Source organism: Phyllostomus discolor, chromosome 1, assembly GCF_004126475.2.
Source record: "Phyllostomus discolor isolate MPI-MPIP mPhyDis1 chromosome 1, mPhyDis1.pri.v3, whole genome shotgun sequence".
Lineage (NCBI taxonomy): Eukaryota > Metazoa > Chordata > Mammalia > Chiroptera > Phyllostomidae > Phyllostomus > Phyllostomus discolor.
Genome location: NC_040903.2, coordinates 998,974 through 1,011,542, shown reverse-complemented (window position 1 = coordinate 1,011,542; position 12,569 = coordinate 998,974). Strand labels below are relative to the sequence as shown.

General features: G+C 64.5%; 1 protein-coding gene across 1 annotated transcript in view; it reads left to right on the top strand.

Annotated features, from left to right (window-relative positions):
• ZFYVE28 (zinc finger FYVE-type containing 28) overlaps positions 1 to 12,569 on the top strand; it is a 44,981-nt gene that overhangs the window by 30,394 nt on the left and 2,018 nt on the right. Inside the window, exons 8-11 of the mRNA XM_028503847.2 lie at positions 212 to 1,480; positions 10,124 to 10,257; positions 11,453 to 11,569; positions 12,407 to 12,511. Of these exons, the coding sequence (XP_028359648.2) occupies positions 212 to 1,480; positions 10,124 to 10,257; positions 11,453 to 11,569; positions 12,407 to 12,511 (1,625 nt within the window). The remainder of the gene's footprint in view (positions 1 to 211; positions 1,481 to 10,123; positions 10,258 to 11,452; positions 11,570 to 12,406; positions 12,512 to 12,569) is intronic.

Here is a 12,569-nt window from a genome sequence, read left to right as displayed (position 1 = left end):
CCGCGTCCCCGAGGACCAGAGCTCGCTCGTTGGCAGCAGGAGGTTTCAGAGCCCGGGGAGGGGACCGCTCCAGGCGGCCGCCACGCCTCACTCTGCAGTGAGGAAATGTGTGCACGGGACGGGGGGCGCCCTGTGCGCTCTGGGGGGGTGGGGCGTGGCCGTCGGGACCCTCACCTGTCCTGTCTCGTCCCCCGTCCCCCGTCCCCCGCAGGGACCTGCTGCAGACCCTGACCGAGGACGAGCTGCACGTGCTGGAGAGGAACCTCTGCATCTCGCAGGACGTGGAGTTCCCCATCCGGGCCGATGGGCCGGTGCCGCCCGCCCTGGCGCCTGCCTTCCCCGCGCCCCTGCCCCCCGAGGAGCTGCTGTCCGCCAAGACCAAGACCCCGGAGGCGGAGCTGGCCTGCTCCATGCAGTACGACGACCAGGAGCTGGAGCAGCTCAACCGCATGGTGTGCCGGGCTGGGGACGCGATGTCGTCCCTGCTGTCCCCGCCCAGCGCCTGCCAGTCGCCTGCACGCAGGCCAGGGGCCGAGGACAGCCCCCGGGGCGAGGCCTCCCCAGGCGGCCGGCTGCTGCAGCCGGGCGGCGAGGAGGAGGAGGGAAGGGTGTTCTTCATGGACGACGTGGACGGGTCGACAGAGGCCCCGGGCAGCCCGGCCGGGTGGACAGGCGGCCCCCGTGCTGAGCCCCGGGAGAGGGGGCGGGGCGGGCAGGCGGGGGCCACAGAGGAGGAGGAAGACGTGGCCAACAACAACAACAACGTTGAGGACGCCAAGGCCTGGGCCGCGGGCCCCGGCTCCTGCAGCTGCCTGGACGCCCCGCGGCCCCTGGACGGCTGGGAGGTGGTCACGGACGACGTGGAGATGGCCGAGATGGTCGCCCACCGGACGGGGGGCATGAAGCTCTCGGCCACGGTCATCTTCAACCCCAAGTCGCCCACCGCGCTGGACTGCTCCAGCTCCGCCCCGGAAGGCTCGGGAGACGGCGTCTCCCCGTCGGAGCCCGCGGCCGGGGGCGCGGAGGATGGCTCCCACGAACTCAGTACCGCGGCCGCCAACTGTCTCCTGAACTCCTGCGTGTGCTGCGGGGGCTGTGGGGGCGGCCGGGAGGACACGGCCGAGAGCCTGCAGGACAAGCGCAGCCCCGGGGGCGTCATCAGCGCCTCCTATGTGGGCGTGGCCAAGGCCAGTGCCAAGGGTGCAGCCGAGAGACTGGAGGAGGCCCAGCCTGCCCTGGAGACGCTGCCCGAGGGCACCCCAGCCCCCCCGCCCTCGGAAGACACGCCCGACAGCCAGGAGCCCAAAGCCCCTGCTTCCAACAAGTGCCTGGCACTCCCCTCAGGGCCCCCGGCAGACGCAGCAGACGGGTCGCATGGAGGTGGCGGCGGTGGTCAGCAAAAGGAGCCCATGGCCAGGCTGCAGGACGCCGGGCAGTCCGCAGAGGCCACGGAGGGGCGCCAGTGCCTGTCAGGGTCCAGGTAAGAGCCTCGGGCCACTGGACTCGTCCTCCCTGGCTTTGCACTTCAGGGAGCAGTGTCTGCTGCTTCTCAGTGGCCACGTGCTTCCCACGGGGCCTCTGCAATGAGGAGCGTGTGCAGCGAAGAGCGTGCGTGGGTGGTGAGGAGCGCACATGGTGAGGAGTGTGCACCACGAGGAGTGTGTGTGCGCGGTGAGGAGCGTGCAGGGTGAGGACCATGCGTGCATGGTGAGGAGTGTACATGTGTGTGGTGAGGAGCGGGCAGGGTGAGGAGCTTGAGTGCACAGTGAGGAGCACTCGCGGTGAGGGGCGTGAGCGGTGAGGGGTGTGCGAGTGCGGTGAGGTGGACAGCGTGTGGCATTGAGGCTGCAGGTGGCTTGTATCTTGTGCCAGGCCCCTGTGGGCCTGGGGGCTGCACCCAGCTGGGAGACGTCCCCCAGTGGGCCCCTGACGTTACGGGAGCCTTTTGGGTGATGGCACAGAGCCCAGCCCTTGGTCCATGCCCTTTGGCCGCCGTGGCCCATCCTGGCCCTGGCGTGGTGGGCATGTGGGTGGGCCGGGCGGTGGCGAGTGGGCACGGCTGTCTCTGAGCTCGCTTTCCACTTGTCTTTGCTGGGCATCTGGTGCCCCTGCCCCCACGGCTGCTCGGCTCCACGGGCCCTCAGCGTGGGCCACCTGGGATCCTAAGACCACCCTGGGGCGGACCCTCAGGCAGTGCCCTCCCTGCCCCTGCCCTCCCTGGGTGCTCCTCCCTCGCCCCCCGAGGCCCTGCCTGTCTCCGTCTCTCTGGACTCCAGGCCGCCTCTGTCCCTGAAGCCCGACTCCTCCTGGACAAAGCAGGCTCAGCCCGCCACGTGCCCACTCTGTCCTTGACATTGGGCAGCGCAGGGGCGGGACTCAGCCTCCGCTGCTCCCACGTGGCTGCCTTACTGTCACCAGGGCCCTGACTCACAGGCCTGCACTGTGTCCAGTGGTGTGGGGGCCGGACAGGGCCCCTGCCAGGAGCTGGGGGAGCTGGGCCAGAGGGTGCTCAGTGGAGGTCCGGGGGAGGGGTCTTCATGCAGGGGGGTGGTCTCTGGGTGCAGGGCAGCGCAGCCCCCGCCACCCCCTCTCTGGCCTCGTCCTCCCGCCATGTGGTTCGAGGAGCTGGCCGGGACCCTGCAGGTAGGGGACCACACCTGCCCCTCTGGCCACCGCAGCTCCCCTGTCGGCCACACAGCCTGCACAGCCTTCAGCCGCCGTTTCTGTGTGGGGTCGGCGGTGACCCCCGCCCCTCCTGCGCCCTGGCACCCACGAAGCCAGCTCCACAGACCGGCCTGGTCGGGACAGCTCACATAGCCAGGTTCTCATGCTCGGCAACCTCGTTCGTGTCTGGCGTCTTGCCGAGCGTCAGCACGCACGCTGAGGCCGAGCTGGGAGAAGGGAAGAGAGCCCCAGAGCGGCCCCGAGAGACGCCCCACCCTCCGGGATTCCCGGAGGTGCAGAGGGTCTGGGGAAGGGCAGCCGGGCTTGGGTCAGGACCTCGGACAGCGGTGCCGGGCCCGCACTGCGGGCAGGCAGCGGGGGATCCGGCCAGCAGGTGGCGCCGTCCCAGCCGCAGGCAGGCCCGGTCCCATCCCTGGCTGGCTCCCGGGTGCTGGGCGAGGCTGCACGGACTCGGGGGACCCGGACCCGGCGGTGGTGGGACCTCACGGGCCTGAGGGGGCGCCAGGACTGAGGTGATGAGGCAGCACTGATAAAACAGACGCAAAAGACCAGCCTTGTGTCTAGCCACAGGCAGAAATTTCACCCATATCCACGCGGCCTGCGTTGTTAGGGAGCGCGTGTGAGCTTCGCAAGGCGGGCGGCTGGTCTGCTGGGCGGGGCGGGGCATCGCTCCGACCAGCAGGTGGAGGCCCACGGAGACCCCGCAGGGCCCCGCGCTCAGGAGCTCCCTGTCCTGAGCGGGAGTCAGGCCTGGGCGCCCCACTTTGAGGTGGTGCCTCGAAGGAGACGCATGGAGCTGTGGCCCGGGTCTGCTCGCCCTACGGAGCCCTGGAGCGTCTTTCCCCCGCCCAGCCGGACAGCACCCCGCCCTCCCCGTTGGAAGGGCCCGGCTGCGGCTGCGGGAGTCCCGGAGGAAGGTCCCAGCCAGGAGAAACTCGGGCCTTCAGCTCACTGCCCTGGCCCCAGGGTCCTGGGCAGAATGGCTGGGACCAGTGGGTTTTCCTTCACCGCTTCCTTTCTTAGCTTTTCTGGGCTCCCAGATTAGCCTTTTGGGGAAACGTTGGCAGTTTTTAAAAAGCGTGCTGTCCCTGCGTAGCCTCGGCTCATTATCCAGAACGTTCTGTACTCGAAGGCCGCGGACTCAGTTACTTACCTAGAAAGCGGAAATCCGTCTGTCTTGAGGGCGTCCGTCCTTTCCCTGGATGTTTTGTGTCACTAACGTGTGTGTCCAGCCCCTGCCATCTTAAAAAGTGACACGGACTCTCTCTCTCTTCCCTGATTAGCAGCTGGGCCCCTTTCAGTGTGGACACTTAGGAAGACATAAACGAGAATAAAGGAAGGAAATCAAAGCCACCCCAAATCCTGTGAGCAGTTCTGTTGTTTTCCCACCGAATGTTATTTTGATTGTGTTGCACAAAGACCGTTGAGAACAAGGTTTTCTTCGTAGACTTTCCCTGGGTCACAAGGACACTCGCCAATTTGTTCCCTCGCGTCCCAGTCCCGCATTTCCCAGGGTGGTGAGCCCCTGGTTGCGCCCCTCAGGGCTCTGCCTTCCGACTGTTTCCTTAGCAACAGTGCCGGGGACAGAGTGACCGCAGCAAAGCTGTGGGGTCCCTGAGGCTCTGCCCCTGTTGTCAGGGCTTCCTCGGGGGGCTGTCCCCCGCTGTGGCTGTTGGCCCCTGGTCTTCTCAGGCCCAGAGCAGAGCAGAGCCCTCCCTCCCGTAGCTCCTGCTTCTCAGAGCGCTTCCTGCTGCTTCGGCCTCCTGCTCCTGGGCCGGGTGGACACTGCTGCCCCGCCGGTTGTCCTCCAAGGGTTGCCCAGCTGGGTTGCCAGGATTCCCTTACCGACTGGAGAACGTCCCTTCTGTCTGCTCCGTTTGCTGCAGGTGGCTTTCCCCAGGTGCCCTTTGGTTTGGTTCATTGATATCTTTCGACTGACAGACGCCTTTGGTTGCACTTTGCAGACTGAGTTTCCAAGTCCCAGAGGCAACTTCTGCCCTCTGTCCCCCTGGCGGACCACCGGGTACCGAGCGGGGGAGAACACGTCCGGGCACCAGGGGTGGCAGTGACTGGGGTGACCGCCCGCCTGGGACAGACCCGTGCTGGCCCCGCGGCCCCCCCAGGCTTCCCACCCGTGTGGTCTCCTCCGGCCTTCAGATCCCTCCTTCCTGACTCAGCTTCTCCCCGCAGCCTGGCTGCCTCCCCTCCCCTCCCCCTCCTGTCTGCCTGCCTTCACCGCAGCCCACCGCAGCCCACCACACCACCTCGGCGCCCGTCTCCCGCGCCCCGCCCCCATCCCTCAGCCAGGAAGGAAAGGAAGTGGTGCTGGGCCACGGGAGGCGGCCTCCCGTAGGGGGTGACATTCCTGAGATCTGCAGGTGCTGGCGGGGGTGAGCCCAAGGTGGCAGGGCCAAGGTGGCGGCCCGAGCGGAGGGCACGGGAGGCGAGCGAAGAGCGGGGGCGCGGTGGCCCTTCCGGAGCGGAGGCCGCAGCATCGGAGCCAGGGGCCCCTGCAAGCACGGTGGACATGGTCTGGCGTTCCGGGGCTGCTCGAAACAGCCGAACCGAAATAAACCGGTCTGCGAATCCCTGCCGAAGCAGAGGGTCCCAGTCCCTCGCAGCCTCGCCCACACTGTCCCTCCGCCCTCGGCCGGCCTGGCGGCCTGAGTGGGCCTCACGCGGCCTCACTGTCTCCCGCCTGTGCCCTCGGGCGAAACATCTGCTCGGATCTCGTGCTGCTTCCTCGTGCGGCTTCCTCGGGGGGCTTGGAGAGCTCTCCCGCGGGATCCGCGTCCTTCCCCAGACGCGCACCCCACGCGCCTCTCCTCCGGCCTGGGGCTGGTCCGCGCGTCCTCAGAGTGGCTGCAGAGGGCAGGAGTTCTTCATCTTGATGAAGCTGGTTTGCCCAGTTTACCGCCTTTTTTGTGTGTGGATTGTAATTTTGATATTATGCCTTAGAATTACTTTTATAACCCAAAGCCACAGTGACTTTTTTCCTTTTTTCCCCAAAAAGTTTTTTACTTTTTGGTTTTACTTTTACACCTCTTACCACTCCGAGTTAACCTTTGCCCCTCTTGTGAGGCGTGGCTCCGAGGAGAACTCAGTTTTGTGCAGGAAGAGACAACGGCCCCGGCTCTGTTTGCTGGGAGAGACTCTCTCCTCTCCGCCTCGCTGCCCTTCCCCGGGGCCAGACCCCGTCGGGTTTGTTTCGGGACCCTCTGGGCTGCGCCCCGGGCCTGGTCTGCGCGGTCACCGATGTCCCACTGTCTGCGTGGCAGGGGCTTCACAAGGGGCCGCAAGGCCAGGCAGTGTGTGTCTCCAGCTCGCTCTCCTTTGTCCAGGTGGCCTGGGACTCTCGCGTGACCTGTGACTTTCAGAAGCAGGTCGTCAGTTTCTTCCCTTTTTATTTTTATTTTTAAAAAGCCTGCTAGGAATTTTATTGGCATTATGTCCAACCTATCCGTCAGTTTGGGAATGAAGAATTAACAACTCAATCCTGTGGAGTCTTCCGGTTCATGAACACGGTAAATCTCTCCGTTGATTCAGGCCTTTGACGACTGTCACCAACATTGTATCGTTTTTACTGTAGAAACCTTACGCATCTCTGGTCATATTTGTCCCTAAGTATCTTATGTTTTCCATGCTACCATGACTGGTGCTGCTTTGTAGTTTAAGTGTCTGACGGTTCGTTGCTAATAGGAATTAAGTTAACTTTTACATTGATCTCGTCACCTGCAGACTTGCTAAGTTCTGTTAGTTACAGTAGGGTGTTTTTTTTTTTTAAAGATTTTCTACACAGATGGACACGTCCCCTGTGCATAGAGCCAACCCCCCCGCCCCCGATTGGATGCCCTTCACTCCCTGGCTGTGCGTCTGCCCAGTGAGGACACAGGGTGGCCGTGCCTTGTTCCTGGTCTCGGAGGGAAGCACTCGGCACCTGCCACACGGCGTGACGTGGGCTTCGGCGCCTCCCAGGCGGCTCTCTCGGGCTCAGGAAGTTCCCGAATCTTTATTGTACTGTCTTCACCCGAGGACATGCTTACGGATCTTAGAGAGTGGGGGAAGGAGGAGAGAGGGGGAGAGACATCAGTGTGAGAGAGAAACATCGACTGGGTTGCCTCTTGCACCTGCCCCAGCTGGGGGCTGAGCCACAACCCAGGCACGTGCCCTGACTGGGAATCGAACCTGTGACCTCCCGGGTTACAGGAATGGATGACAGTACAAAGCAATTTCTATACTGGAATGCAGAAAGAGTTCTTATTAGATCCATGATCTGCAACACTTTCTCCCACACTGTGGGCTGTGTCTGCGTTTCTGGATGGTGTCTTTCGAAGAACAAAGGTGTTTGATTCTGATGAAGACCGGTTCACCGGTTTTGTCTTTGGGTCTGTGCTTTCGGCGATGTACCTTAGAAACTGTTGCCTAATCCTAGGGCACACAGATGTATGTTTTCCTTGAAGAATTTTAGCTCCCGCATTCAGGATTTCGATCCAACTTGAGTTCATTTTTGCATTCAGGATTTCAGTCCATTTTGAGTTCATTTTTGCGTTTAGGATTTTGATCCATCTTGAGTTTGTTTTCGCATGTGGTGTGAGGTGAGGGCCCAGCTTCCTTCTTCTGCACACGGAGCCCAGGCTTCCCAGCCCGAGTGTTGGAACCCCCTGTCGCTCCCTCAGTGACGGGCCTCTGCACCCCATAAACATCGAGGCCCGTGCCCCTCTGGATCCGTGCCGTTTCCCACTGAACCGTATATCACGAGTGGGAGTTCTCCAACTTCAATTTTTTTTCTTTTTCGAGATCATTTTGGTTGTTCTGGGTCCTCGAGTTTTCGCGTGGATTTTAGCACGAGTTTGTCCACGTCTGCACGGAAGGAAAGGGCAGCTGATACCTCGGCCAGGTCGCGCGGACCCTGCAGACCAGGCGGGCCACTGCCGCCGGCCGAACAACACCGTCCCCCGTCCACGCACACGGCCTGCCTTCCCGCTGGTTCGGGTCGTTTCCCATCGAGGCCGGTGCCGCGCTCCAGCTTCCAGTGTGAAACTCTTGCACTTTTTGGCTAAATTTATTCCAAGTTCCTAAATCGTTTCGATACCGTCATGGAACGGGCGTGTTTCTTAATTCCACTTTCAGCTTGTTTATTGCTATCCTGTCTTCGTGTAATTGCGTTTTCAAAAGAACAGCTTTACTGATAAACAGGGAAGGGCAGAAGTAGGGGCACAGTTGTTTACGTGCCAAACACCACGGCGATAAACGAACTGGGTCCCGCCCGCTCCCGGCTGGAACCCGCCTTTGCCCGCCCCGCACGCACGGCGTGCCGTGCCGTGCGCACCGTGACGTCCCCGCCCTGACGCACGCGTTCCCTCCCGCCTCTCGTGGGGAGCGCCCGCCAAGCCCGCCCTCCGGCCACGCAGGCCTCCACGTCTTTCCCGTGTCCTCCCCTCGCTCGTCCTGAGTGTTTCTCCCCCGCTTTTTATACTTTTGGCGAAACAGACGTGGAATGTGCGGTGTATCCACCTTCGCGCACGCTCGCTCGTCGGTGGCGCTGTGCGCACCCCCAGGCCTGCGCAGCCCGTGCCCCTGTCCAGCTCCAGGACTTGTCCGCCTGGGAAAACCGACCCTCTGTCCGCGTCCAACACTCGCTCCCGCCCCCGCCCCCGCCCGGGAGCCGCCTCCCGCTTTCCGGCTCTGCGATTCCGACGCTCCCGCTCCTCGTGTGGGCGGACGGACTCGTGGCGTCTGTCCTTGGCGACTGGCTAATGTCCTGCAGCTCGTGTCCTCCAGGCTCAGCCGCGTTGTAGCAGGGAGCAGGATTCCCTTCCTTTTTGAGGCTGAAGAACATTCCACCGTGGTTGGGGGGGCACGTTTTGTTGAGCCGTTTCTGCATTGGGGGACGGACGCACGGTGGCTCCACCGTCCGGCTGCCGTGAGGGACGCTGGGTGAAACTTTGTGTACGCACGTCCCCAGATCTCGAGCCCAGATCTCCTTGTGCGTTCGACCTTGCCTTTGCCGTGACGTTGAGCTGCCACGGGAAGTAGCTCTCGTTGGCGGTGGGTGCTCTCGTCCCTGGCGGTTCCACCGCAAGTCTCGGAGCCTCTGGGCCTTGTTAGGTTGGACGTGCTCAGTGTCTGGCCCCTGCTGCCAGGTCTTCCGAGTGAAGCAGCCGCTGAGACAGGCAGTGCTGCACAAAGCCGACACCCTGGACAGTGAGGCCCCCCCAGGCTGAAAGTCAGGGGCTTCCGCTTCAGAACCCGGAGGCCGGGAGGGGAGAGCCCTAGGTTGTAGCTGGGGTCCTCCTGGAAGCCTGAGGTTCCCTCGGCTGGCACACCCGGCCCCACGCCTAGCCTCCTGTCCTGGTGGAAGATTAAATACTCAAACAAATGCACGAAACGCACCCACCCCCCAGGTTGCAGCGGCCGAGTGCTCAGCAGCACCCCACTTTAGCGCTTCCCAAATGGCCTTGCACTGGGAGGGTGAGCCTGCGTCAGGGGTGGGGCAGCTCTGCGTTCCTGCTGTGTGTGAAGGGGCTCAGGCACCCACTGCGGGAGCCGCGCCCCCACCCCTGACCCGCTCGCCCCCGCAGAACCGGACCCCTGGGTTTCCCATCATCACTGTGGGTTTCGCTGGAACAGCCGGTGCACACAGCTGCTGTGCAGTGTGGGGTGCAGTGTCTGGGGTGCCGGTGACCCCAGCTGGGAGTGGGCCAACCCTGACTCACTCACCTGGAGCCAGAGGTGTTTCCAAAGTCCCCGGCAGGTTTACGAGAGGGGTCCCCCTGCCAGGCAGCTCCACCCTCCGAGGCCCTGTGGCCTTGGAAAGAGGCGGCTCCTCCAGGAAACAGGTGCCAGGGGTCCTGCAGGCGGCCAACGCAACTCCTTAAAACTTACAAGGAGTGTTCCAGATAGATGAAAGATTTTTGCAACCAGGAAACTACAGTGAGAGCAGGAAATTAAAATGCCAGGGGGAAAGTAAAAGGAAAAAATGGAGGACGCTTCCCAGAAAGTAGGACCAAATGGCAGAAATCGGGGACAGGAGATGGAGGGCTGGAGAATGGGGTTGGGGGGGGTCAGGACACACCCGGCCCAGGGGAGCACCCTGGCTCAGTGCAGACTCGGCGGTCACCCCGAATGGCAGGCAGACCCAGAAAGGGGGGCCGCACCCCTCGGAGGCCGGGGAGGAGCCTGGCGGCCCGGCCGTCCCTCAGTTCCGAGTGTGTCGAGGCGCTCAGCCTCCCTCTCCCTGGTGTGTCTGTGTGTCCCCTGCCGTCTCCTGTGGGGACGCTGCCCCCGGTCAGGGCCGGCAGACACTCCGGGCAGGTGCAGGGGCCCGCCCGCCCCCCCCGCCCCCCCCCCCCCCCGCAGGAGAAAGCCGCGCGCGATGCCAGCCCAGGGCCCCTGCCGCGCCTCACCCCGCGCTGCCTGTGTCTGCCTCTCCACACAGTGGCTCCCCGGCCGGGTCCCGCCCGCCAGACGAGACCGCGGCGGAGGCGGCCCCCGTGGCCGCCAGGGAGAAGGTCCGGTCCCGGTTCCACGGCAGCCACGACCTGATCCATCGCCTGTTTGTCTGCATTTCAGGTGCCGCCTGTGGGCCTGGGGTGGCGTGGGCTTGCGGCCGTGCTTCGGGGGAGGGAGCGGCCGGTGCCTGGGGGTGGGGGGGCCCCAGTGTCAGCTGGGGCCGAGTTCGGACCGTGGCGTGACGCGGCGGGATGGGTGGCGTGGGTCCTGCCTGGGGCTTCCCCGCTGCGACGGGCCACCCTCTCCAAGTGGGGAGGGGGGCTTCGTCTGTGGCCAGGGTGCCCCCGCAGCGGCCCCTCAGCTTCCCGAACCGGGGGGGGCGGTTCAGATCCCGCTGCATGCTTCCTTCCCTGCGGGTGGTCCACAGCCGGAGGCTGGGGGAAGGCGACTGTCCTGTCTCCCGGGAGTTCAGAGGCGAGTGAGCAAAACAGAGTCTCTTGCCTGTTCTCCTTGAGTTTCGTGTGTTTTAAGTAAGCGCACACCCACGTGATTCAAAAGTACAAAAAGTGTTGAGTCTTAACCCGAGCCCGCCCCCCCCCCCCCCCCCCGCCCCCCGGGGGAAGGGGCCCAGGCCTGGTGCCCCATCTGGGGCCTCCCCTGCTCAGGGCAGCAGGGGAGGGGGCCAGGGTGGGCGCAGCCACAGCGCAGCCCCGTGGACTGGCGTCTGCAGAATCGGGGTCATGAACCCAGGATCATTGCCCAGGGGCCTCCCTGAGGGTCAGTTTTGAGGGTTAAGGAGCATTGTGCCTAGCAGGTGCTCAGTACAGCTGGCACGGAACCCTCTGGAAGGGTGGGTCACAGCCTCGTTGCCGGGACGGGCCACAGGGCGCCTGTGTTCTGGCGGGGTGCACACAGCTCCCCTCGGCTTGGCTGTAGGAGGCAGCCAGCTGCCCCCGAAAGGGCTCGCACGGCTGTTCCCTGAGAACGGCCGAGTCGGAAGGAGGGAGCCGCTGCCGGGGTGGCGCGTGTTTGTGGGGCAGGCGGCACATCTGGGGGCCGGTGGCCATGACAGTGGCAGGTGCTGCCGTGGAGTGGGCGCACTGGGGCTCTGAGATCATCCCTCAGGAGTGGCTGCTCAGTGGTTGGTGGCAGCCGTGACCCCAAGGCTAAGATGTGCCCCGAGCCTTCGCGTCAGTCTGCCAGAGGAGTGTCCCCGGGGCTGGGCGGCGGTTTTCATCCTGGCCCATCTGAAAACGCGCCGAGTCCCCAGGCCGGCCAGCGGGCCCACCCTGCCCTCCCTCGGCCCCTCCCCCAGGCGTGGCCGACCAGCTGCAGACCAACTACGCCAGTGACCTGAGAAGTATTCTCAAGACGCTCTTCGAGGTCATGGCCACCAAGCCAGAACTGGACGACAAGGAGAAGCTGAAGAAGGGTGAGTGCCGGCCCGGGACGGTGTCCGCAGCCATGGGACTGGGGTGCCCGCCGCCCTCAGGGACCGGCCCGCGGGAGCCCGCACTCCCGGCCCCGGGCACGGGTAGCCTGTCCTCGGCCGTCCAGCTGTTCCGCGGCCTGCCGCGCCCCACACAGAAACCACCCGGCCGTGCCAGGCTGTCTGCTGGGGCCTGGGGCCCACCCCACAGGCCCTGGGGCTTCCCCAAGAGGCCACCGCCTGCAGCTTCGCAGCGGCGGTCACAGGCCACACGCGTGCCACACACATGCCACATACACGCCACACACACAGCTTCGCAGGCGGCGCCTGCCACTTCTCCACCTGCCCCCTGCACATGCCCGGCAAGGCCGCCTGGCCTCCTGTGGCCGACAGTGGCCGGAGGGACGGTGCCCGTCCGCTCAGAGACAAGGCCCAGACATGACACAGCGTCACTCCCCTCGGACCCCCTCTGTCACCGTGGTCGGGGGCCAGCCAGAGTCAGAGGGGACAGAGGCCCTCAGGGAGCTGCCTCAGGTGCACGCGCTCCACACGGCACAGGCCCGCGAGCACGCTCGTGAACATATGTGCGCACACATGGGCATGCCCTCCCACAAGCACCTGCACACACTCGCACAGACATGCTCACACACACACACACACAACGGAGTCATGTGGTGAGGGAGTGGGCGCAGGTCAAGCAGGGTGCCTGCCCCTCGCTCCTGGGGAGGACACAGGACTTTCACCTGGGTCTGGGGGCCGCCCCCCCCCGTAGCACCCAGGTGTGCCGACCAGGGGTGGGCGAGGGTGCATGGACCCCAGCAGCCACCCTTCCCCTTCCAGTCACCCAGACCCTGCGGAGCGCGGCCTTGGAGGACTGTGCCCTGTGCCAGGAGACCCTGTCGTCGTCTGAGCTGTCAGCCAAGACCCGGGACGGGGACCTGGAAGGTGCGTGGGGGGCTCTGGCCTGGGTGACGCCTGCTCTCTGCCCCAGACCACCGTGAAT